The following is a 27,072-nucleotide window of genomic DNA, read 5'->3' on the forward strand; positions in this document are numbered from 1 at the left end:
GCTTCAGGGTGAACCAGTTTTGTGGATTTTTTATGGTGATTGTTACTATACCTCTGTTTGTTCTTATGCCCAAGGCACAAACAGGACTCTGTGAAATGTGTTGCCATCAGGAACAGCAGTTTGGGTAGACATTGGCAATTGCTTGTGCATTTTGAAAAAGCTGGAAAATAACAAATCTCAGTGCACAGTGTTGTGTAGTATGCTTACAAGCATGTACCCCTGGAGCAGTAACAGACATTTTAATTTTCAAGAGTTTGAGTTTTGGTGTTTTTTTTTTTTTTTTTACAGATAGCTGGTTGCTAAGCAGTGGTAAATGTCCAGTGTGCATCTGTTGTGCCCAAAAGAGCTGAAGAAAGCAAAGTAAATTACCTGAAAATTTCAGCTTGTGATGGTTTCTGAACCATTAATCTTAATAAGAAGAAATCATAGCTTAATGTACTCAGGAAGGGTAGTAGATATATTTAAAAAAAAAAAAGGAAAATATTGAATGATTATGCTTCTTTGGATGATGATGGTTGGTTTGCTACTTTAAATTTTGCTTCTTTTTTTCATCTTAATGTAATGTGCTTCTCTAAAGAGGTTTTAAAAACAAAACCCCATGACCTCACTGTTAGCCAAAATCAAAGATCTTTTCTTTCAGATTTCTCACCCCCTCAAAATTAGGGAAAACTGTACAAGGTAGTATACTCCTAAGAGAATTAAACTTTCATTAACAAAATAATCATCCAAATTCTTAAGTAGAGTAATCAAGAGTTTACAAGTGTGATTTCATAAAATATTTTGCTTTTACCTGAAGGTGAGGACTCTGTTCTGATTACCTACATAGATTTAAAAATAGGATCCTTTAACTCTGATTGTTTAGTTGTAAAAATTGTAAAAATGTCAAAATAGTGCCTGGAGGATATTTCTGGGGTATGAAAGAGAACAGGGGAGGAATAAGACCTGCAAGCAATGCCTAATTTTTTTTTTTTTTCTAAAAATGTGAGAAGTGCTTCTGATTTCAAAATACTGAGCAAATTTCATTAACTACCTTAATTTCCACTCATGTTCAGCAGCTAAGAGTTATTAGAAGTAGCTATTAAAATGCATTGATAACTACTAAAGTCTTCTTCAATATAAATGCTCTTTCAGTAGCCAGCACAGTAATTTTATTCAAGGAGCATAAAAATATTATATTACTCTTGGATGTATGATGTTACTACATTAACTATTTCTTTTTGACCCAAAATGATCTTGTTCTTGTAATGTGCTTAGTTGAACTAATCTAAACATCAACTTAATAAATTCTAGTGTGTTTTTTTTTTTTTTTTTTTTATTTCTTTCAAGAAATAAGTGCAGTGAGAACATCATATCTGAAACAATGTTTTTTTCTGCAGCTCCAAGGTCTAGCAGCAAACAGCGCTGGTCATGATATATGTTAATTGCTACGAGGAATAAGCCTTTGTTCTTACAATGTATAGCTGTGGAAGCTGTTCTCCAAACTGTCAGAAGTTTTTGCACCTTCATCAAACTAGCCCCAGATCTTGGTGTGATGCATTGTGTGATTTCAGTCTAGAGTAGAAATACTGAGGGGTGTGAGAGCTGGTCCCAGAGACCATTGCTCACACTAATGACTGACATGGGAATACTTTTTATTCCTGTGGAACAGGAAGGACTTTAGGTTGGTGAAATCTCTTGACAGTGACTTTGAAGAGCTGCTGCATTGGGGCTATTTAATATTACACAGTAAATGTCTTATGCTTTCCTTTGCCTCAGGTAATTCTTCTAACACAACGTGCTGATGCATGTCACATCTAATTTTTAAATACAAGACTTAATTTCAATTCCTTTTAGTTTGCAGGATGAGAATTATTGTCGTTTACAGAAATTTTAGTGCTCAATTTAGCCCTGAAAATTGCTGTTTCAAAAAAATTACTCTGTATGTCATAAACTCAAGAGTTCTGGTAATTTTACAAAGCACAGCAGGAGCTTGAGTACAGAACACATCAGAAAAGTATATCAGAAACCTAAAAAGCTTTCATAGAATTGACTATTCCTTGGACTTCCATCAAAGTCTTTTGTGCCCTTGTTCAGTCTCCATCAAAGAGGTACTTCTGTTCATTTTTATTTTTTAATTGACAATTTCTGATGTGACATATTTGCCATTAATCTTAATACAGTTCCAGCTTTGCTTCTGGTAAGTTTAAAGGAGAAGAAAATTCCTTTAAAACAAGAGCACATCCATAAGAACAAAATGTTGCTCTCTGTAGCTGTATACCTGTGTCTGAGTGATAATGTACTGCTGAAAAAAATCTCCAAAGAGAAATATGTTTAGGCTTTACATGACAGTCTTTTTTGTTATATGAAAACATTCTGGTTTAATGTTATTGTGTTTTAAGGATGCCCCAAACATCAGTTGCAGTACATTGTCCTGAATAAAAACACTGGAGATCTAGATAGTTCCCTTTCTGGTTCATCAGTCATTGTGCTGCTGTAGGAGGGCAATGTTGGTCCTGTATTTTACAATCAATTAGCAAGCTTCTGGAGGCTGACAGAGACCTGCATAGTCCTAATTAGAAGGACATCATGTACTTTCAGAGATAAAATTATGTGCAACATCAGTTGGAGAAGTGATGCAATCACTTACCAATGTTCAAATGTAGGTAATGAAGCATTTCCTATGGTCTGCATCAGTGCAGAGATTCTTGTTACACCTTTGTTTGGTAGTCTGGAAGAAAGGATTGTTTTATGCTTAACTCAGAATGGCATACAAGTAATCATAGTAATAGAAGAAGGAAGGTATGAGAACTCCTGGGTAACCTATTATTTAGAGGCCCTATGTGCAATGTTGTTTTTTTTTTTAATTCTACCTTGTCACAAATGCGTGATTTAGATTTCTTAAAGAAGCCTTGTGAAAGGTATTAGCAAAAGCATTTTGCGTATGGTGTTTTGAAAGTGCAATTTAACAAGGTTCAATGTCAACTTTCACTCTGTTACTCTGCAGCACAGTTGTTTGAACAGTGATTCAAAACTACCAAGGCATAAGTAAAGCTACTAAGGCACAAGTCAAAGCTATCATACTAAAGGTTACACACAATATCGGCCACTTACCAAAGATCTGCCATTTTAAAGGGTCTCAGCCTTGAGAGGCTCAAGGGAAGATCACTGCTATGCAGCCAGGCTGTTCAGCTGGGAGAGCTCAAAGAAAACTCACTTCATCTGTAATCTATAATGGAACACGGGGGTTGGCTTTTATTGAAATTACAGCAGTGGGAGAGGTTTACATGAGATTTCTTGTACCCACAGCCTTCTTTGTTCTTTGATAAATGGGTCTTGGAAAAGCCACCTGCTGTTCATGTGTGAATCACCTGATCAGTGTTCCAAGTCATATGCACCAGTGCTCACTTGGGTCCCTCTGCTCCTTTGTGGGCTTTCAGAGATTACATGGGAATGAGAGGAATTCTTGACCAAGTGTGGCCCAGGCCAAGCTGGGAGCTTGTACCAAACTGCTGCTGGTTTCGCCATGTGTCTGAGTGCACTTGTCACACACCTATTACTGTGCTAAAATGTGCATGGAGCCCAAGAGTTTGCATCCAGAATGCCAGAATTTAGCAGATGTGCAAAAGATGTTACGCAGCTTGAAATAGGTATTGTAAGAAAGGTAATAAGTTGATTCACATGGTACTTAGTATGTCAAGCAGTTTGCTGTCCCAGAGATATCGTGTGCATTTTGAGCTACCACAGTATTTTCCATGAAAGATGATGCATTGAGCCCTGACTGTTAAGAAATAGCAAATGTCTGAAGTGTAAATGTGATCTCCTCAAAGCTACAGGAACAGAAGTGACCATCAAAAATGAAGAATAATCTCTAGTGCCTCTTGTGGAAAATGGCAAATGAAGCTCCCAAGTGCTGCATTGCTTGAAGAGGAGGAGAATGTTGGTGCTTTAGCACTACTAGAAGGTGTACAGAGGCCAGATGAGCAAGAAGTTCTCAGAGGTTGAGAAATCATTCTTGTGGTCCACCTATCCTACTGCATTTGCTTGAATCTTCTTTTTCCTGAGCTTTACAGTAGAGAATAAGATAATCATGTTTGTGATGCTGAATTGTATAATTAGCTAAATTTGGTATGATGTCCAATAAATAGAAAAGTTAATTAAGGAGTATGTTCTAAAAGTGAAGATCAGTTCTTTTCATAATATTTCTAACATTTTCTTAAGTTGTAGACACTGCTAAATAATGATTTTTCATCTTGAAACAAAAATATACTTCTAAGGTAATTATTTAATGCTAAAGACTATTGTGAATTAGGTTTTTACTAGCATTTGCAGTAGATGAAATTGCATATGTGTAATGATTGGAAAAAAGTGGATTTAAACAATGCTTCAGTAGATTACATTTGTTATTGGGGTTTTTTAAAAAGCGTGTCATCTCAGCTGTGAGTGAGTTGAATTTTATCCATCAGAAACTGAAGGTGTGGTTCAGTCCAAAAGTATTTAGGAGGACTCTAAATAACATGAATTGAAAAATTTCCTCAAAGAGGGTATTTATGACCCATCGAAACCTATATTTGAATGTTCTGTTTTCTCCAGAATGTGTTTTATTTAATAGAGCATTCCTTTATAGTGTTTGATAATTTGTTAGCAGTGAGTAACATGGATAGTTGATTTTGATTTGTGGAGTCAATAAACTAGTAATGACTCTAGACATTCAAATGCTGACTGACAACAGTGTCAATCCAGGATGTCTTTGGGGAAGTCTGGAAAATGTTGGTAGTAACAGGAAATGCTTCATTAAAAACTCTTGAGTCTTGCAAATTATTTCTGAATATTGTGTGGATTTCCAAAAGATTGTGACTGATCTGCCAAATCTAATTCCATGCAGAATGAGATTTCTTTGTGCCCACAATAACTTTTTGTGGCATTTTATATTTAATGGTATTTTTTATTTAATATTTTATATTTTAAAGTTTCATATTTATCAAACCTCTTACTGTTCTTCATCTCCACTTCACCCCTAGTGTTGAGAGAATTGAGATAAGGTTTTACACTCTAAGTTCTTGAATAATTATTTAATTAGTACTGAGTCTAATGATCAATTAAAATACAGGAATGAAGGCCATAAGAATCAGAGATTAGTGAATGTACTTAATTAGTATTTTGCTTTAAAGACAAATCAATGAAAATATTTTCCCTCATGAGGATGACTGTGCTGCTCATATAATCTTTGGAAGTTCTGAAACCAAGCAGATGAATCTCAAGAAGTCTAACTGAAGCAAAGGATTTTACATTGAACATGGAGTGCACCATATATCTTTCAGGAACAGGATGAGACACTTAATAGCTTTTTAATGCATCTTAGTGTTTTAAATTTGTGATACATTTGATACATTCTTATATAGAATTTCTATTCTCTTATGGTTTTCTGTTGCAAATAAAGCCTTGCATATGAAATAGTTTTGCTAAAATGTTATTATTGCTTTTTAATTATCTTAAATGCAAGTAGTTAATTCTAAAGATTATATTATGGGTTCTTTTTCCCTCAGGAAAAAATGGCAAATTTTCACTCAAATACGAGTAGTACAGTAAGTGCCAGTGTAATTAGGTCCAGTGGATTCCTTTGCAGAAAATACCATGTTTTTCGTACCCTGTTATTCACACCTTGCATTTGTATCTTGAGTAATTTCCTTCTTGAAAAATAATTACTTCGGAATAATTTTTGAAAATTTAATAAAAATACAGTTTGTGACTCAAAACACATCAGAAGGGAACATTTTAGAGTCAAGGGCACATGCATATTGTACTTTCTTTTTGCACATACCTGTTACTTTGACTAACATGAACATGCCTTTATTTTGTGAATATTACATGCACCAAGTGTTACAACAGTACTTCCCTTCCATGGTTAAGTGGGGTTTTTCCTGGAAAAAAGTCTCTTGAAAAATAAACTTCACAATCACAAAGAAATTTTGAATTAGTATGCCTTATAATTCAAGGAAAGTGCTAGCAGCTTTACATCCCTTTCATTCAGGATTAATTGTTTTGAATAATAAGACTGAAAGATGGTAATGCAAAGTGAATGATATACTGATGTTCTTATAGTGTATATTGTGCAGGTTTGGAGTTTTTTGGGTTATGGGGTATTTTTTGGGGTTTTGTGGGTTTGGGGGTTTTTTGGGGGGGTTTTGTGGGGTTTTTTTTTTGGTTTTTTTTGTTTGTTTGGTTGGTTGGTTTGTTGGTTTGTTTTGTTTTGTTGTTACAAGACTGGTCCAATTATATTAGCAATATATCGTTTTGTGTGCAAGATTTTGCATGAATATGAGATTTTGGGTAGAAAGTGTCTATAAATATTCTTAATTTATTACTGTCTTCTTCATCTGCTTTTTCTTGTTGGTATGCAAGCTAATGTGATGGAAGATGAAATATTTTTTACAAAGTAGCTGAAATAAGTTTGAAGTCATCTTTTTTTTGATGAGTGTTGAAGGAATGAATCATTTGTAATTGCAGACTGTTAAAACAAGTAAAGACTTAATATCCTTGTACCTGTTTGTGTGAATAAGTTTTGTTGCTGAATGAAATTTCTGCCTATTAGTTGTTTTGAAATGAGATTTAATATTTGTGTAGCCTTTTGAGGAAATTAATATAAGCATTAATTGACAGTAACTATGTCAGGTCCCATTATGGGTAAGTATTTAACCTTAGATGCTCATGTTTGCATAAAAGAAAATGTATCATGGTACAGATAGAGCATAACATGTGATTAGCATATATTGGTGGTGAGGTTTTTTAAAATAATCTCCTTGGGTAAATACTTTTAGGTTTAATCTGCAGCATTTAAGAACAGTATCAATTAGGATATCTATTGAAAAATATTGTAAGTTGAAAAATTTTATAAGTAATCGCATTTTAAAATATGCTACAAGAGGATGTGCATTGACAAGCACTAAAAATTTTAGTATTAATTTTTCTTGATCTGCTTGCATCCTCTCCTACTCCATTTTTCTGTATTTTGAGAGTGATGCCCAGTAGGTTGGTTTAGGTTGGTTGTTAGGTACACCATCTTCTAACAGCAGCTAGTACCTGGAGTCAGAACTCTGCTGTGTTATCATCTCCATTCACAAAATCATATATGATTTCATAGCTCTTGGTAACTATCTGAGAATGCATGCTTAATTCCCAGTTCATACATCTGACTGAAGAGAGCAGTCAGAAAGATGATGGGTCTGTTTCAGCTTTGTGGTTTCTCATCTGTTCCTTGCATTTCAGCTGTGCTTGGGATGTTGGTGTGGCACCCAAGCAGCTGAACCATGCAGAGTGGAGAGCCTTGATTCATCTCCCTCTGCTGCAGAAAGCAGGTGGTTCTCCCTGAGTTATCCTTTCAATGGCATGATGTAGTTTAATCTCTGCCCAAGGCACACATCCATTGTTTACACAGGTGATTGTACTGCACCTTCAGCTTTTCCTTGGTTGCATCTTGTAGACAAACAGTTTCACGAGACTTAGTACAATAAATGGGCTACGTGCAGGGCACATACAGTGTCTGGCAAGATCGACCTTGCTGAGGCCCTTCTAGAAGAGATGAAAACAACCATTCTTGAACACGTGATAGTTTTTACAGAATGCTGGAACTGATTTAATTGGTTTGTTGTTGTAATTTGACTTCTCATATCTTAGAGTATGAGTAGCTGGGAGGGACCTTTTTATGCTGACGTTTGGTGATTTTACACAGAGAATCCCATACTCTATCCCTAGTATTATATCTACAGAGTAGAAAGAGCTCTGAGTCTTTGAGTCTGTATTTGCAATTGTTAATATTGATTGTGTGTTTCTTTATTTTTTTAGGGTTTTGGTGGGGGTTTTTTTTTGTGTGTTTTTTTTCCTTTTCTCCTCCTGAATTTGTGTCTCACTGTGAGTAAATTTTAAATTAGCTGCTTTAAATTAAAAGTTAATCTAGAGTAGCTATTCAAAATTTATGCAAAAAATGCTTGTACAACTACTCAGTTTAAGTACTTAGTGCAGAAACTTGGTTTCAACATGGTCAGTTTTTTTTAAATGAGAAACATAACAAACATAACAAAATGTCTAGCTCTCTCATATAAGGCTGTCTTGTGTAGGAACAAAATACTGGCTTATATTCCCTTATACAAGGGATTGTTTTGTATTTGTGTCCATGGCTAACTGGCTTTGTTTCTTTTTTTTTTTCTCTTCTTTTACTTTAAAAGGTATTTCTCAAGAGTGACCGGGTTGCAAGAATGGTCCACAGTGGAGGATGTTCTGCAAGTGACTTTAGAGATGTTTTTAAGAAAAACATAGAAAAGAGAGTCCGAAGTTTGCCGGAAATTGATGGATTAAGCAAAGAGACAGTGTTAAGTTCTTGGCTAGCCAAATATGATGCCATATACAGGGGAGAAGAGGACTTTTGCAAACAGCCGAATAGAATGCCCTTAAGTGCTGTATCAGAGCTGATTCTGAGCAAGGAACAGCTTTATGAAATGTTTCAACAGATTCTAGGGATCAAAAAATTGGAACATCAGTTGATTTATAATGCCTGCCAAGTAAGTATTGGTATCATTCAGTTTTGTTGTGTCCAGAATGTCTCCCCTATGCCAGCAGGTCCAGTGCTTCCTCCCTGTGTGTAGACTCCTTCAAATTTAGGTGCATTTCTGCAGTCCAAGGAGATGAAACTGCTCAGCAAGGAATCTTTGCATGATCTGATTGCTGCTGAGCAATTGGATAAAGGGTATGCAGAGAATGTGGTACTTATGGTACAGGGGTCTCTTATTACCATGTCACAGCTCACACAATTTGGGTGATTTTGAGCAATGGGCGATGGTCTGTACATCTGCATACCCTCTGATAAATTACATATGCATGTACATACATTTCTGAGCCTGTGTGTTAATCTTTGAAAGAAATTTGCTGCCATGTATAGATGACATGTGATTCAGGATCCTGTTGGATATCCAGTGTCTAGAAGGTTTGTGTGTTAGAACTAAATGTGCTTCAATTCAAGCATCCTCTACAAAGCTAATTTTCACATTTCTGCATTGTTGTTTTGTTGGATACATTATTTTTCCTGTAAATTACTGAGACCAAGAGAGTCCATTCAGCAGTCATATTTAGATTTATGTGTATAATCTCTCACTAGTCAGTAATATAGTTGGCATGCAAAAATATTTTATTAACCAGTGTTCATAGTGATGGAAGAGTAAATTAACAGTTAAGGAGGAAAAACCTGAAGAAAAAGAAGGTATTTTTGCTAGTCTCACAACCAATGCATAGATGAGGCATTTAAACTGAGATCACACATGTTCTTACACTATCTATAAAATAGTCAACCAGATCACAGTTAAAATGTTTTTCATATATTAGGCTGAAGGCTGGTTTGTAGTAATAGACCATCTTAATATAGGAACAAATTATATGTCTTAGTGTACCATGAAATCATGTATCTGTTATACGATCAAAACATCTGCAGTATGTAGCATTTCTGCTGCATCAAATTATGAGCAGTGTTTTGAATTAAAAGAGAGTATTCCTTCTTTTTCTTCCTATTTGTCCCCTCTTTTTTCCTTTTTCCTTTAACTTCTCAGATAAATCACTAAGCATCTGGGATATGTGGGTTGGTAAGAAGATGAAGAAGCATTGAAATCCAGGGGAATAATTCTGCTTAATTTTGGGAGGGTTTTATAGACAATAGAACATAGAGGCATGGAAGGCAGTCTGGATAAGTCTTCTGGAGGTCATTCATTCCAGCTTCCTGCTCAAAGCAGGGTGAGCTGTGAAGACAGACTAGGTTACTGAGGGCTTTACCAGCCAGGTCTTAAAAACTTCTAAGCATGGAGATAGATTGCGCAAACCTTTTGGGCAACCTCTTCCATTATATGAAAACATGAAAAAACACTATTTTTTGCCAACAGATAACTTGTTACTTATAGTAGAAACTCAATATGGATTCTTCTCTCCACTGGTGTCTGGTGATGTGGTCTTGATTTGTACATTGCTGTGGGTAGTCAAAATCTGCTGTTAGTCTGCATTGGGCAGAACTTTGAACAATTAAACAAGAAAATTGTTCCCTTAGCCTAGAAGTGGTTTTGATGATACATCCACTAGGTTATTGTATCTGTATACTTGAAGGCCTCTTTGTTTTGGTTCATATATTTATAAAATTTGATGGACCAAAGCTGTTTTCCAAATATTAACAATTTTCTATCTTAAATTCTTGGTCCATAACCCATAGAGACTGACCATCCTAGTGGCTAATTTTTGTAACATGTAGAATTGTGAGCATGGAATGGTTGTATTTTCTTACTCTTTACTTGCAAATTAAAGAGTAAATAACCTTGTTGTGGGTAAGAAGGAAGAAAGATTGACCACCCTGACATATGCAAAGATGAGTCAATGGGATTAAAAGAAGGCACTTCTCTTGCTCTTCCTGCTTTTTTTAAGCACTGAACTCTGTAAAATCTTCTGTGCAGATCTGTGAAGTACACAGTGTTTCCCCTGGATTCATGTAAGTATTGGAGGATGTGAAGTAATGAAAATCTACTTCTTTGGAGCAGATACATGAGCATCTATGTACTTCAAGCTGGAAAGAATGGAGAGGGAAAGGCTTTAAGGGTATACCCTTGTTTTGGGGTTCTAGCTGATTTTAGTTTTCTGAGGCAAGGATGAGGTTACTTTGCTGAAACAAAAACTTTCATTATGTACTCCAACAGAGTTGCTGCCAACAACAGTTTTCATATCCTGTTCCTGTGGTCCAGTCAAGCACCTAATAGACCAAAGTTATGAGGAGAAGTCTGTTGAAAAGAAAAAGACAACACTCATACCTAACTTTGCCAAGAAGTGCATTGTAGACAGCAACCAGTTTCTGATAATGTAATACCTTTTTGTCCTTTGGTGAAATCCCTTATTTCTCATTTTAGTTTTAATAATATTTTAGTGTAGGCTGTATCTTATTCCTTTGTACTGACAGTGTATTTATAGAAGATGAGATGGAGTTAGGCTCTGTTTTCAGTCAGCAGTTTCCATTCTGCCCTAGAAGCCTCTATCTGTGTTTGTATGGAAATGCTCACTTTCATTTCCCTTTGCTGCTGCTGTTTAGAATACTAGAGACATGCAGATAATGATAATCAATAGTGTCTGGGAGCAGCGAGATAAGTCCAAGTCCAAATAGATGTTAAAATTGTATTTTTGATAGAGGTTTGATTAGTTTGGCTTCTAGCCTGTGCTTCTAGGAGAGAATCAGATATATGAAATTCTGTATATTTTCCAGCTCTGAGAAACAGCTGCCCTTAAAAGCCAATCTGTACAGTTATAATTTGTGCAAAAAACACTTTTTTTCTTTCCCCCATTTTTTTATACCTTCCAGTCCTTTGGAAATAGGAAACAGAAAAATGTCTTACAATGTTGATGATAAGAGTAAATTATCCTGCTCCTACAGGGCTGCTAAGCAGACAAGGGTGCTCTTTATAACCGTAGGAGGTATTGTCTGCCAGCCTCCTCCTTGTGACTTCCTCAGCATTTAGGAACTTTTTACTGGATTTCAGCAGCCTCTGCTCCCCAGCCTGCTCTAAATGGAGCATTCCCTTTAACTTGTAAACCATTGGTTTCTTGGTATCTCAGCCCAGCAGACAGTTCTGCAGGGTGAGGGTTCCTGCCTGTCCATACTAGCTGTTGTTCTCCATCCTTCCTGTGGCAGCAGTGAGGACCAGTGTTCATTCAACCAGCAGAGAAACCTAATCAGAAATTAAGTGAATAATGACAGATCAGCTCTCTGACACTGACAAACAGAGTCCACATAGCTATGAGAATTCTATGTATTTTCTTTGAAGAAGAACTTTTTTTCACAATCTTTTAACATACACTAAATGCCTAAGCTTGTACTTAGGTAGTGAACGTTAACAAGATGTTCACATTGTGATCTTGCTTTTAACTTCACAATTAGCGAATGGCCAGCAACTGCTGTTAACCACCCACATCTCTTTTTGATTAAAAAGTTCAATTTTGTAAATATTAAGACTTTCACCTGATTTTTATTTACATTGTGTTGCCTCAAGCTGTGTTATATGATAAAGAAATGATTGCTAGTTAGCTTGGACTTAATGAGCTCCTTGACTTGCATTTGAGATGCTTGGCCAAACGGTTTCAATTTATTTGATTTACAGAGATCAAACATGATACTTTTTTCCTTTTTTTTTTTTTTCTTTTTAATTTATTCACTAATGTAGAAGATAACTTTGGAGTAAGTCAAACTGAAAGTCGAACTGATTTGTGGTCATACACTATTATTGCACCACTTCATCAGAACCAGAATTTGTCAGGTAAATTGTAATTTCACACAGGACTTTATTTTATTTTCAAAATGCCGTTATAGGGTTGCCTTTTTCGGCTGATCTAAATTCTCTTCTTGGGTGCCCAGAGGAGCAAACAATACTTTCATAATGAAAGAATGCAAATTGCATTCTGTTTTCTAAAAAGCAATAAACAATTTTTAGTATAACATAGCAGTTTCTAAGAAGAATTATTTGCTAAGTGTTTTGGTAATCAGACACAAACTAATTATTTTGGAAGTAGCTTTAGATGGTGCTTTGCTACAACATATAATTATCAGCTTAAAATCCTTATATGATGTCTGATTCTTGATTAGCTTTTGCAAGGTACAACTTTTTGTATAGGTGTCTAATATTGAGAACCATGGATTATATTGTATATATAAATACAATTCTTCCATAATAAATCTTTTTATTTGTAATTCCAAGAGTAATTTCTTCTGACTGGAGTCTGCTTATGGTGCTCAATACAATTGCAGTCTTTCACCCAGCACTTTTCTGAAGTCCAGATAATTATGCAGTTTTAGAAATAAGTCAGGTTAAGGGCAATTTAATTTGCAGCAAGGTCTTTGTGACTTTTGCATGTTTTTAGTTCTGACACTTTCCTTGGTAAAGTGATGAGAAAGAGCAGAGTTATTTCACAGATCACAGAATTTCCCATACTTCTGAATATTTTATGTAGAAATGTCCATACCCTATATAAGTTATGAGGACAACTGTGAGTTTATGAAGCACAAAAATGATATCTTTGTACAGAAAGTTTCAGTGTAGTGTTGATAATCTTCTTCTTAGAGTAATTTAACAAGTACTAAGATTAACTTTAGTTTTTAGACCAAAATTTAAACAGATTCTTTAAGTTGTGGGCTGGCACAGGGGAAAAAAAACTGTTTGGGCTCTATCTTCTAGAACAAATAAATATGTATATCTGCAGCTTTTTTAGTCACAAGAAGACACTGACATCTGTGAGATGCTATGATGTGACCAGGGCTTCTGTTAAGCCAGTGTATTTCTGATAGGCACCAATGACAGTCATTCCTTACTTCATGCACAATTATACCTTGCACAACAAAGAAACCTGTGAAAAATATTGGCAAGGTCCATTGCTGTATTTTCAAGCTAGCATCAGGTGTTAGCTAAGGCATCCACTGATGTCTTAAACATCCCAAAATCTCCTTTCACCTCAGCCAGGATACTCCTATTGCCCTTAAAAAAAAAAATAAAATCCCACACCACAGTCTTGTTCTCATCACCTGCTTTATACAGGAGATCTGCTACTTTCAGGCCTTACCTGCTAAGAGTTTACTGCTGGGTAGCTGATGCACAGCCCAGCATGGGGCAGGGTTTTTTGCTCTCTAGATAAAAGGCAGTTTTTCAGACACTGCAGAGTGGATGCAGACAGGGCAGGAGTGAAGAGAGAAGCTCTCAGGCCTCTCAGTGGGCAGAAAGGACTGCAGTGGTATGAGAGATGTCTGGGGAGAAGAAAAGCAGTGATTTTGTAGGACTGTGGGAGGCTGTTGTAGAGTTGTAGTTAGTATTCAAGTGTTGGCTGGATTTTTATATGCTAAATGTGAGTCTAGAAAGTTTCTGCACCTTGTCATGGGATAATAGTGATGTCCTTCCTTACAGAACAGGTCAGTCCTTTAAAACTGTCCTATGTTTCTGTCAACCTGAAAAGTGTTTCATGCCTTTTATAGCAGAAAAATTCAAATAACCACACTTAAGGCTTATTCACATGTGCTTTTAGTTTCTAGTACCTGTAAATACCAGAATATATCTTCCTTCAGCTGTCCTCCACCCAAAAAAAAGTTTGTTTTCTAATTGATTTTACCCTCTTAAAGGGGAAGAAAGATCTGCCCCGTCTGTTCTTGAGTAGAATAATTCAAACCAGATATTTCAATGAAGAAATAAATTGTCATTTCCTACAGGATTTTGGATGTTGCCTTTTATTCATGAGATGTCACTCTTGATTATATGCATATAGGATTTTAATATGAAGTTATATCAGTAGTTATATTTTCATAATGATGTGCTTCATTGCTATTTGACCTCCATTCAAAAGGTTTGGAAAGGTCTTGCTCAAGACAAAAAACTTCAGTACTTTGGGAAATAGTGCTGCAACCTCAACTGTTCCTTCCAAGATTACTTCTGTAATCCTCTTGTGAGAAATTCAGAGCTAAAATGAATGGTGTTTGTCAGGCCAGTTTGGATTTTCAACTTAATAACATGGGTTCTGATGAAAAAGGAAGTCCTTTCATCACCCCAGGTGCTTCAGTTCTGGTAGCATGCAGTGATGGTATTTAAATAGGTTGGAAAAGAGAGTGTTTTAGCTCCTGTAAACAAATGGTTTTTTTCTATAATGGCAGAGTTTACTTTGGGAAAAAAGTCTCTCATTGGCCCAAAGATTTTTGATTTGTTCTCATTTACTCTAATGATAGAAGAGTGATGGAAAGAATATTAAAACATCCTCAGAAAAGCAAGTTACCTTTTTACCATGCTTAAGTATCTGACTCTGAACAATGTTTAGAAGCCATGAAAGCTATATAATTAAATACTTTGAATTATTTTTGTTTGTAGCTATACTGAAAAAATACCAGGGAGAAATGGTATGTTGGCGGCATTAATACATTTTTCAGTACTTGAGGTATTGCAGTATCCTTCTTATGCAGCTATTGCACGAGGAAAATTAGCTTTGACATACACATTTAAAAGAAAGCCAAGTGGATCATCTGAAAACCATGAAACTATTCAAAGCTTTATTTGTCCAGTATATGCATTAGGAAAAAAACTCTGAAGGATAGTTAGGCACTTTCAATGTTAAGATGAAAGTTACATGTGGATTTTTCTATCATAGAGCTCTTTATGCATATGTGGTTTCTGTTTTGCATCTGCATGAGGGAATTGGACATTTAGGGTTTCTAGTAGACTGAGAGAGTGTCAACACTGATGGACTCGTGGATTTACTTGTGTTTTCTGAGTTGGCATCCTGGTAGACCTGTCCCGTGCATCACCTCTTGTACTGAGAGGCCTGACTGGGAATCAGCAGAGAAGCTGAGAATCAATCACCCATCTACCCTGCTCTGTCTTATGCCTTCTCTGAAGATAGAAATCATGGACTCTGTGATTTTGGCTGCAGATCTTTCTTTCAAGCTGCTTTGTTTTCTAGGACAGTTTTTGGCATTCAGTGAGTGAAGGAACAGCAATAGAATGGCTGCTGTTAGCACAAAGAAATAAGGAAGTTGTTCTGGGCTTTATAAAAGGACATCCTCTAAGCTTTTAATTTTACCTTGCCTGTGTTTCTTCCCATAAATACTCTTTTGGAGCTTTAATGAAGTAATTAATGGTGTTTTGACATTCGCTTGAGTTCTAGATCCAAGGGAGTTAATCTTGCCTGAACACTCAAAGCCAAATATATCCGGCATTTAACTTGCACTTGTATTGAAATCACCCATGCATTTGACTCATCATGTTTTATACTACCAGATGAGAATAAAATTTGTCTACTTTAGTGTTAAGGAATAAAAATAAATCTTTTCTACCAAAGGCTGTTGTATTATTAATTTATTTTTTAATCTTTTTTTAAGGAGAGATTCTATGTCTTCAGGTAGGTGAATACAAAACAAATCATTTTTACAGCCACATTTCCAGACTGATGATTAAGTTTATTAATGTGTCTGACTGCTAGCTTATATGTGCATTTGAATGAATCCCTGTGAGCAAGCTGAGTAAGTTTACGACCCTTAGCATGAATTAGTTACCTGTTCTTATGGCATGATAGTATTTTATATTTCTTCTTTAGCAATTTAAAATAAAGTTTTGCTTAGACAATCACTTGTTTCTCTGCAGCATTTTTCATCCTGAGGTGTCTTCAGCAGCCACTGTGAGGCTACTCCCGTGGAAAAGCCATAGGAGAAGAACAACCCTGTTTATGGCTCACTGGTAGTGAATTTTTTGTTTTGAAGCTTAGCTGCTTTTTTCCCCCATTTTTGGAGTTTTTGAGGGAGAACCCTCTTAGCAGTTCGTCAGAGGAGGTTTCTCTACTAATAGCTGCCAGGACAAGGTTCTTAGGGGTTCCTGCACCCCAGTCACTCCAGCTGCAGAGATGCAGGTCAATATGGAAATGAACACTCTTCTCTCTCTCTCTCTCTCTCTCTCTCTCTCTCTCTCTCTCCATATATATATATATATATATATATATAAAATATATATATATGATAGATACATATTTTGGCCATAAACTCGTTACCAGGAAGAACTTCCTTATGTTGAGAATGGCAGGTTGCTCAGGGAGGTCTCATCTCGACACATAAAGTTTGACCCTGCCTTGGCAGGGATGTTGGACTAGATGTTTTCCAGAGGTTTTTCCCCTCTAACCCCTTCTATTCTGTGAGTCTGTGATATTTTAAATAGAAATGTAATAGCATCTCCATAATACAGGATGGACTGCCCTATGCAGGAGTAATTGTTTATGTAAAAAGGCAGAGAAATCTTCAGGTCTCTTTGAATGAGCAATAATTCGTGTGTTTGTTTTTTTTGTGCTCTAGGAAGGTATTTCTGTGCCTGTCCTAAAATGAGAGAGCTCTCGGGACACCTTTTCAGCTGTCTTCTCTGCTGAGGCTGTCCTGAGAGATTAGATCTCTAGGATCTAATCTCTCAAGCTTTCAGGCTGTCCATCCCAGATACTTTCTCACCTTGAAAGGATTGATTCTCACCATCACAGAAGCATCTGGGAGTTGCTGCTTGTCCTTTCATTTATTCCCATACTTTGTATTACAAGCTTCAAGGCTAGTTGTTCAGATTCAGTCTGGTGTCTGTGCCACAGCTGTCTGATTTGTGATTAGATGTTCATAATTTCCAACTTCGGAAATGTTTACATGGATGTGCATCTTCATTTTAGTGCTATAGGCATTATATAAAAATTCTCAGGCCAACTAAAATAACCTTGGTCAGTAACATGAGTAGATATTGAAAAAAAAAAAAAGTAATCCTCAGACTAAAAGTTTACAGCCTACTGAGAAAAAGTAAGAGGAGAATAAAAATAGGATTCAACAGTACTTTTTCTTATAGGAATCTGTTTCTTGAGATAATGAATATATAAATTGACTTCCAGACATTTTAGCTATAAACAGGAAAATTCTGTAATAATACTGAGGCTATATGTTTAGTAGAAATGTCAGCTTCTAGCTGATGTTAAAGGAGGTGTTGTATGGTTAGCACTCTGGGGCTGTGACAGGAGAAATATCCCTTGCAAATGATGTAAGGGAAGAATTACTTCTGGTATCACCTCTTAATAAGCTGTCTTCCTAACTGCTCATGCAGTGACAAGGTTTTTTAATGTGGGAACACTAAACTTCCTGTAAATGAGGGAAAATAGTACTGAACCATGCCTTAGAGAGTCTCCAATGTATACACAATTTCTGGAGTTTTGTTTTATTCCTAGAAGCACTGTAAACTCGTGTTCCAGTCAATCTGGCACAGTCTTCTCACTGTACTGTGTCTTTTCTCAAGAGGCTGGAGACAGCAGAATCTTGTCTGAAACACCTGTGCCTCCTTTGGGAAACTTTTCTGAATGATATTTCACGTTTACCATACTAGAGTAACTACTTTGCCTTAAAGATGGATAGCAGACTTTCTGTGAAAACTGGTGTTTTCACACGTGTTTGATGATAGCAATCTCTGTGTTTCCAGGAGAGCAGAGGCTGGAAGTTTGTAACTTCTAGCAGTAGGAGAAAGTCTCCCTGGCTCTGCAGCTGTTCTAAACAACTGGGTCAGGACCCTGGCTGCAGAAGTGGATGAGTGAGTTCTGTTGTGGGAAGTGTTGGACACTTCGGGTCAGGGCGTGGGATCAGAAGAAAGACTAAGCAAAGTGTTATTTGTTGACTTCACCCTGTCCTGGACAAAGGCACCCATCTGCTGGCCTAACCTATATACTTACCTCTACCTGCATCTGGGAGGATACAAAGATTCCTGAGGCCCTTTTAGCCTTCCAGCAGCTGCCCCTTAAACTGTGCGAGTGCCAGTGACATGACCTTGACGTCAAAGGTGACTGTAAGACTGACAACAAAGATGGTCCAGGATGACACATCCAATGTGGCCAGCAAGCAAAGACCTCATTGTGGACAGAACTGCTAACTGCATGAAGGATTTTAAACTAGATTTTTGGGCTGAAGAGCTCGTGTCTTTTGGGTCTCACTCCATAGATCAGAACCTTCATAAATAGCAAAGTCAAATTCTCATGGAACAACACAAATCTGAAATTTGCCTTCTTATACATTAAATCTATTCTTCAGTCCTTACTCAACTATTTGGGATTTTTTATTTTGTGGATAGGTATCTATACATCACACCACCACTGACCCCTGGAAATAGGTGGAAATACAGAACATTCGCCAGCTTATGCTATAGAATGGAACGGAAAGGGGGGAAATTTGATTTAATTTCTGCTATCCTCTAGCTTCTCTACATCATATTTACAGAACTTTATCAGCCTGAAGTCTGTCTAATTAAGTCAGCAATATTTAATTATTTTGAAAAAAATATTGACATGACATTCAAGGTGCTTTTGCTTACTTAATGTGATTCTCATTAACGTTTATTGCCCTAATTGTGTATATTCCCTTTGGTTTCAACACCCCAAAGAAATTCTTACCAGTGATTAGTAAGACAAGAAAACATTTTGCCTGATATTTTTGGAGAGTGAGTAGAGTAAGCAGAAGGAGAGGGGATTTCCTTTTGAAGCAAGGATGACTTCAGGAAAATGAAAAACACGGTGAGCTACTTTAGGACATAAATATGCATATACCAACAAGGTTTGCATGCTAATCTTTTGGTTGTTTTGGATATGGTAATCTCTGTGCAGGTGGTGGAAGAGGAGGAGGGTGAAAGACTTTTTCTAAGGAGGATCAGGACATGAGTCATAACTCATTTAAGGCCCATCACTTCCTGCCTAGGGTGAGTGTGGGAGGGTATTCCCTAGGCAGAATCTGAAACTAAGCTGTTTTTAAGGTGACAACCAGTATCTATTTCAGCAGGGTCTGGGGGAAGCTGAGAGAGAGAATAAAATCACCCAATTCTTTGATCTTCTTATTCACCAAATATTAACAGTGCAGCTGGGACTTCCACAGTATTCATTGTAGGCGTACAGATTAGTGCTTGAGCACTTTAAATAACTCTGGGGGCTTTTCCATCTCTCCATTGATTACCTAGGGACCTTACATTTTTGACTTAAAAGATACTTTATTTAGATGGTTCAGTAGGCTCTGTAAATAGTTCTGAAGCTTTTTGCCCTGCCTAGGTGTAGGAAGAACACTCATAAAGTTAAGAAGACAAAGACTTGAGTGAACAAAAATAAGTAAAAGTTATGCTATTTTGTGTGTGGATATAATTTTGGTGGCAAAGTTGGGGTGGAAGGCATTTTCATAGTTAGCAACTGAAGAGTTTGACATTTACAGTGTGGAAGACAGCACTGTGATGAGTGTGAAAAGTCTGTCTTAATGGTATCCCTGAATTCCAATAAGCAGATGTGAAAATCAAGATATAATTAGATTAAAAATGTTTACAGTATGGCTTATTACAGACTTATTTTTTCATTTCTATTAATAAGAAAATGACACTTTGCATCCATGTCCTGGATTTATCTGAAGGATGTATTCTTAGTATTTATTGTGACTAATTCTATAAATAATAAGAGTTTGTCATTATTATCCTTCCTTCTGTCACAGCATCATGTGCTTTCCTTGTGTTTTCATCCTGTCTAGTAGTGGTGCAAACATTGTAGTTTCAACCAGTAAGAAGGGCAAACCTGGGATTTGTCAACTGATCTGTTGCATCGCAAATGCCAAGAGAAAGAGAGGCAGAAAATTAAATTGTTTTCAGTGGCACTTCTGACCAGTGCTAACATCTTTTTTCTCCTCTATAATCATCTACTGATTCACTAATTTGAATCATAATGTGATTCTAATCACATCTAATTGTGCAGTTTAATATTTATATTTTTTACTTAAAAACAGTGCTGCTCTATACCCCCAGTGGTCTGACTTTCATCACCCCATGATACTTTTTTCTGAATGACAAACTCTGTGGCAAATATCCAGATTTAAGTAGCAGGATTCTTATGGTACAATCTTGATGTTTTCAAAGGAAGTCTTGGGTAAAGGTTTCTTATATATTCCTTTTGATTGGTTCCTAGGGCGTTTAAGTGTTTTTTCTACATGTGTTAAAGTGTTTTTTCTCTAAACTCTGTTTAGGAGAATTGTTGCATGCTTATTCAGTATATTGTGTCCTGAAAAAGGCAGTGTAAGGGAAATCTCGGACTTCACACATGAGATGAAAATGTTTTTTCTACTCTAATGTTACTTGAGCTACAAGGAACCCCAGGAGGATCTCACAAAACTGCATGGGCAGAAGTGTGGCAAGATCTGATTTCATGTAGCTCTAATGTAGCCCTAGGGGGCTGCATTCGAGGACAAATAAACCAGTGCATGTCCAGAAGATGCTGAACTGAGCATGGCCAATTACAACTCAGAAACACACTTTGGTTTCCCTGTGGTGAAATCATTATTTCTTTCTACAACAGTGACATCATTTTCCTACTGCATGTAACTTTCTTATACCTTTGCAGCTTTTTTCTTCCTCTCTGAAGGATATAGGGGCGGTCAGTGGGACTAGAGGGTGGCTTTGAAAATCAAACAGCAGCCTTTTGCAGAGAGACTCAAAGGGCTGAAACTCTTCTGTCTACAGCTGAGAAGGTTGACAGGGAGGAGTATTGCTGAAGTTTACAAATTATGAAGGTAGTGGGTACCTTACCCACTACCTTCATAATTTTGTAATGAGTTTGTACCTTCATTCAATAAATGCCACACCACCAGAAACAGAGACACTCAAGGAAACTTCTAGGTGATTGAAAATGGAAGCAATGCTTCCGTATATAACTTTTGGAGAGCTTCCTGAACCTTTTGTCATCGGGAGTGATGAGGGCAGAGGTTCTAAAAGGTTTGGGCAAGTTGCTGGAGAGCAGATCCGTAATTTGACATTAATAGGATTTTGTCTGGATGTATCTTATAACATGTCACACATTTCCTCAGGCTCCACAACTATCATTGGATATGTTTGCTTTGGAGACCAGCCGGGTCTCAACATTTTACCCAAAAAATCTCTTCTACTGTCCCTTTCACACCCACCATTCTGGACTATATGGACCAAATTCTAGGGGAGTTTAATGTTGTCATTTTCTTTTTCAAATTTGTTTTTATTTGGGCTTTTCCCCCCTTTCAGAATCTGCTGGTAGTAATGTCCAAGTACTATAATGATTCCAAGGCTAAGTAAAGAGTCTGTAATACTTACAGAAACACTAGCTAAAGATCATTAGATATCTAAGTACATGCTGTCTCATTTTTCTCTCCTTGTTGCCTAAACAGACTGCTGTGAATAAATAAATATTTAAAGTATCTGTATCTAGGTCAGAGTATCTTTATCACTGAATGCTCACATTGCATAATTAACAGCTTCTGTGCACCAAATAAAGCATCAGCTTTTATCTTTGCATGAAGTCAGAGTTAAAACTAGTAGCAGACTCAGTGTGGAGATAAATAGGAGGTCTTAGCAGACTTTCTTCAAATGGTGTTATCCCAATATCTAGGCAAAATTGTGATATGCATGCATTATTGAATTCTCTTTATTTGTTTACATACTACTTGCCATGTTTTTTTCAAGACAAGAAACCAATTTCAACTCTTGCAATTTAGGTTATCAGAACCTAACAGTCCTATGAAATATATGTTTTATTTGGGCAATCGATGCAGAGCAATTATATGACTGTGTTGTGGAGAGGCCCATGCCTATAAATTAGTGAAAATCCTGTCTGGGAAGCTCTAGTTTCTTTTCATCTTACATAGACAAAAATGGTGCTGGGGTCTTGTTCAAATCCAAATAGACCAACAAAAACCTCATTCATAACTGGGCAAGGACATTTGCATTACTTTTCCAAGTATCCTGTTCACAAAATATCAGTTCAACTCTGTAGATCAAAATAACCAATAAAATATTTAAGACTATATTTTAATTTGCTCTAGAATAAATTTTGAACTGTTAATTAATTTTTTAATTTTCTTCAGTAATGGTAATACTATGTAGAAGATGCTTGTCATGTGACATTTGGGACATACAATTAAGGCCAAGGTTGTCTGGCAAGGTTAATCAAGTTCACTGTTAATAAAAAGTTTTCCAGTACTTACAGTTTCTCTGAAAGGTTAATAGCACTCAAGTAGGAAAGATGATTAATAGGGAAGCAGTCATTGACTGAAGTTGCATTGTACAGCTGCACATCACATTATTAAATAAACTTTCTTGATAGAGATTTCCTCATTAATATATGGTGTGTATTTATTTCTTCAAATGTCTTACTATTTATGGTATTGGCAGTGTACATTGAAAGTTTGGCCTATGTACATGTACTGAATGGAGTGGATTTATGTTAGCTCTTCCCATTGTGTACACTGTGACTAGCTTGAATATTGTATGCACTTCCTTTCCTCTTTATTTTCAAGTCTTATTGTAGGTTTTACTTGGGATTTTGGTATTGGAAGTCCCTGAATAAAATTACTCACAAGAGACATTTTAACCAGTGCTGAAAACTCAAAACTACATACGCTTTATTTTCCAAACTTGAATGCAAGGAAAAGCCATATTAAATTCTCAGCTTCGATTGTTTTGGAAATTGCTTAAGGGTCCATCCACTGGTTGATTTAGGAAAAAAAAAAAAGTCTGCATTTTAAAATTTTATAGTTTTCAGTGTTGTTTTTGACAAGTTTGAATTATTTCTTAATAAATTTAATTCATATAATCATTACTCTAGATTTTGGGTTAGTTTTCATATTTTTATGATAACCATATTATATAAATGAGTATATAGTAAGTTTAATCAATGAGTACAAGCAATTAGTATAAGTGATATCTTACAAATCAATATTGGAATCAAATAAACAAGTTTAGGACTTCATAAAAATATTTCAGAGAACAAAATATTTCACTATCTGAGCTTGTACATGATTTTTGAGAGCTTTTTCTGTAGTACAAAGATTTAAAAAAAAAATTTAGTGAGATTCTATACACATTGTACATATGTACACATTGAAGTTATTCAGACACAGTTTTTGAAAATATTTATTTGATTGGATTTTTTTTATTCAGCTGAAGCCAGTGTAGAGTATTTGTCTGTTGACTGGCCTTGCTCTCTACCTTCATTATTATTTGTTTTTAAGAATATTGACACACTACAGAGAGTGATATGCTAATTACTTTCTCTGCTCTTCAAATGACCTTCCATCCTAATTTTAATATTTATATAATTATAAAACTGCTGCTTACCGCCCCCCCCAAAAAAAATTTGTTAAAAAAAATTAGCAGTCAGTAAGACTTTTGACTAAAACTAATTTTAGCAGGTGTTTGAGCTTTTTTGTGGGCACTGTGCTGACAGAAAAACAAGTGACCAGCTTGGCCAGTTGTCTAAGAGGCAGTCTTGTGCTCTACCAGAGCAAAATCAATACAAAAAGCCTGTGAGGCCTGATGGTGCATTGGGAGTTGTTTGAACATGTAATATGGCTTTTGGACCTGTGCAGCTTTTATAAGTCCACTTACTGCAGACAAATTGAATGCAAAAATTATTTCAGTGGTAGCTGAGTTTTGTCATAAAATTATTTGAAAATGTCTGCTGCATTCTACAAGAGAAATAATTTCAAAAATAGGTGCCTTTTCTTCCTCTTTTTATTCAGATTTTCTCTTTTTTGATACCCTTATTTTTTACTTGATGTTTTGTTGCACATATTCTGAAACTAAATTCTCCATATATTTGCAAAAACTAGTGATTTTTGAGGGATTTGCATATGTTGACTGGGAAAAGGAGTGAGTTGGGAAGAGCAAGATAATAAATGAGTTTTTAAAACTTGTGGTTTGCAGAGTTCTGTGAGAAATCCAAAGGATTTCACTACCACAGTGTGGGTCATGTCAACATAGTCATTTGCATGATACATGATAGGGATTTTACAGCATGCAGACAATATGAGAGGGTTTTAAAATATTATTTTATTGATCTCTTTTATGAATGTTAATTAATCCTCTGTGTAATCTATGGACAAGGGAGAGAAAATATCTTAAAACTAAAGCTAAATAGCACAGCCTCCACTGAAATAGAGGAGTGGTGACATTTTCTTTACTTTTGCAGCTGTGTCTTTCTTGCTGTGAAACAGGAGGCAGGAGGTTTATCAAAAGGTCCAGCAGTATCTTAAGAAAGCTCCACACATCCTGCCCTTTAATTAAATCTGGTTTTTACCTCCTGTATGATGTGGAAGCAATTTATTTCCATCACAGTCTTATCCTTCAGAAGTCCTGTTGAATTTATGTCAGAAATTAAGTCCTGTTGAATTCATGTCCAAAAGTGTTCATGTATAAAAGTGATTTCAGTCATGAACTGGGTATGGCTCTTCTGTTTTGTCCTAACTTGAAATTTGTTGATTCTTCCACTTTCCCACATTTAGTTACTAGTCTTGGTTCATAAACTTGGGAAACTTTGGGAATCTCTGCAGGCCATTTGTGTTCAGTGCACAGTGGCTCCTTAGTGCTGCAGACACCTTTATTCTTTTCCCAGTCTGCTCCTTTCAAGCAACTCTGCCTGTGTAAAGATAAGAACTGGAACAAATCCTGCAAGCCTGAGAGGCACCAGGTCTGTCTGAAGCAAAATTCCCTTTCTTAGAGTCAGAGATAAGAGTAGCAAGGACAGTGATTTGAAAACTGCCACTATTTGCATCTGCTACACCCATTACCTGCCTGCTGCTTTCCTGATCGGTGACCAAAGCTGAGTGCTAGGACTTCCCTGTCCTCTTCCAGCCTTGATCCTGGATGCCATTAGTTGCTTCCAGAAAACCATTTTTTTCATTACTGTATTATCTCAACAATTTAGATCCAAGTCCTTTATTTCATTTGGTTTACATTGAAAGGTTTTACCTCGGCTGTCTGGAAGTAATCAGGGATGGATCCTGCAGGTTACTTCACAGGGGCACCTGCAAACAACCTTTCAGCTCAGCAGGCTCAGACTTGGTTATGTGTGACAAAAGGTAGCTGTAAAGGAAAAAAATAAGCATTGCTGTCACACAGAATGAAAAAATACTTTGGATTTCATGTTACAGAAAGAAGAGCAAGTATTTAGATATGTGTAGCATCATTTTAGTCATTAAATGTAGAGAAATTTATAATACTAATGGCTATATATGTAGTTCCATTTTGATGTTACTGTGAATTAGAAAGCTGCAGGGAAGCTAAAATAATAAATAGTAATAAAATAGTCACATGGAGGAACTACCTGTTTGAACATTGTGAAGGTAAAGAACAATAACTTACAGCAGTTCTGCATTCATCTATTCACAAGTTGATCTTGTTTCTTGAGCATAGGGTATCTGACTTTGTTTAGTGTAGATGTGTGCTTTAGCACAGCACCTGGCAGCATTCATACCTTTTTTACCTTAAGTTTCACATTAGCCATATTTTTTCTAGCATACATTTTTTCTTTTGGACCAAAATACACTGCTACATTACAGCCTTGTAAGTAATTTAAAAAGAGAAAAAACTATTTGAGTAGGAATCACAAAGTATGCTCTCTTTTCCCCACCTGTTAAAATATAGACGCATTCATTTATTCAGATGTATTTCTGTTCTGTGCTGTTCAGGCATACAGATTAAGCAATAGTTTGTCAAGTAAGATAGATAGCATGATGTTTCTGAATAGTAATTTTTAACTCGGATAAGTTTACAGTCTTAAATGATCAGATAAACAGAGCAGCATTGACTTCATGCAGATTCAAGACAGAGGGCAGCACAACCTGAAGATGTGTCTGAGTGCAGTTTGATTTAGCCTCTGGTAGTGGCTGTTTGTAGCCTGACTACTGCAAAAGTGATTTTTCAAAGGTTCGTAATGTGATCAGAGTTGAGCTGATTCTCGCAGTTGGAATCCTGCTAAATGTCAGATCCTTACTTCAAAGCAAGGTACTGCTTGAACTCTTTGACAAGATAGTCACCACTTTTCTTATTATGAATAAAGCAGTGTACTGTCTATTGTCTAGCATGGTCTCTTCAGAAGCAAGGGAGTTATTTGGCTGAAATCCTTAAAGCAGAAAATTGGAGCAGAAAACTTCAGTCTGTCTTTCAGAAGTGGACACTTATACAAGCTACTGAAATCCTCTTAATAAGAATTGTTGGGCAACTTGCATTTTGAGGATGCTCCCACTCTATCTCTAAGATGATTGCCCTTATCAGAGTGGGAAAAAATAAAGGCAACTTCAAGCATTAAGGAATAAAAATATTTTTAAATGAATAGCTTGATGTCTGATGGTGGTAAGTTTATTTTAGAAAGCTGCTGTAATGTAACACCATTGGGGAAAAAAAAAAGAGAAGTGATGATCTGTCTTTTTTTTCAAACTCCTTATGCACCTAAGTGTAGTCACTCATAAATACTGATTGTTCTGATGATACTTTAAAAATCACAATCATCTTTGTGGAATGAAAACCTGTCTTACTCATGCTTTTGGTCAGTTGAGAATGTTCCAACTGAATTAACTGGCCCTCAAAAGGGGAGTCAATGTCTTTGCCTAGGTTTTACAAGTTTTCAACACCGTATGTGTGGCATTTAAGGGAAACATTGTTTGTTTGGTGAGGACTTCTGATGTATCTGATTTACTGAAAACAGGTTTCTGGTATCTGTAAAGTGTTCTGTAGTGAGATC

The 27,072-nt window shown here is 36.3% G+C and overlaps 1 protein-coding gene across 6 annotated transcripts in view; it reads left to right on the forward strand.

The window, feature by feature from the left end:
* The window catches only part of CADPS2 (calcium dependent secretion activator 2), a 282,332-nt gene that overhangs the window by 84,652 nt on the left and 170,608 nt on the right, over window positions 1-27,072 (forward strand). For all 6 annotated transcript variants that reach the window (XM_021553475.3, XM_021553479.3, XM_077783432.1 and 3 more), the window contains exon 3: window positions 8,199-8,531. In XM_021553475.3, coding sequence (XP_021409150.2) covers window positions 8,199-8,531 — 333 coding nt within the window. The remainder of the gene's footprint in view (window positions 1-8,198; window positions 8,532-27,072) is intronic.

The sequence above is a fragment of the Lonchura striata genome, chromosome 5 (genome assembly GCF_046129695.1).
Source record: "Lonchura striata isolate bLonStr1 chromosome 5, bLonStr1.mat, whole genome shotgun sequence".
NCBI lineage: Eukaryota > Metazoa > Chordata > Aves > Passeriformes > Estrildidae > Lonchura > Lonchura striata.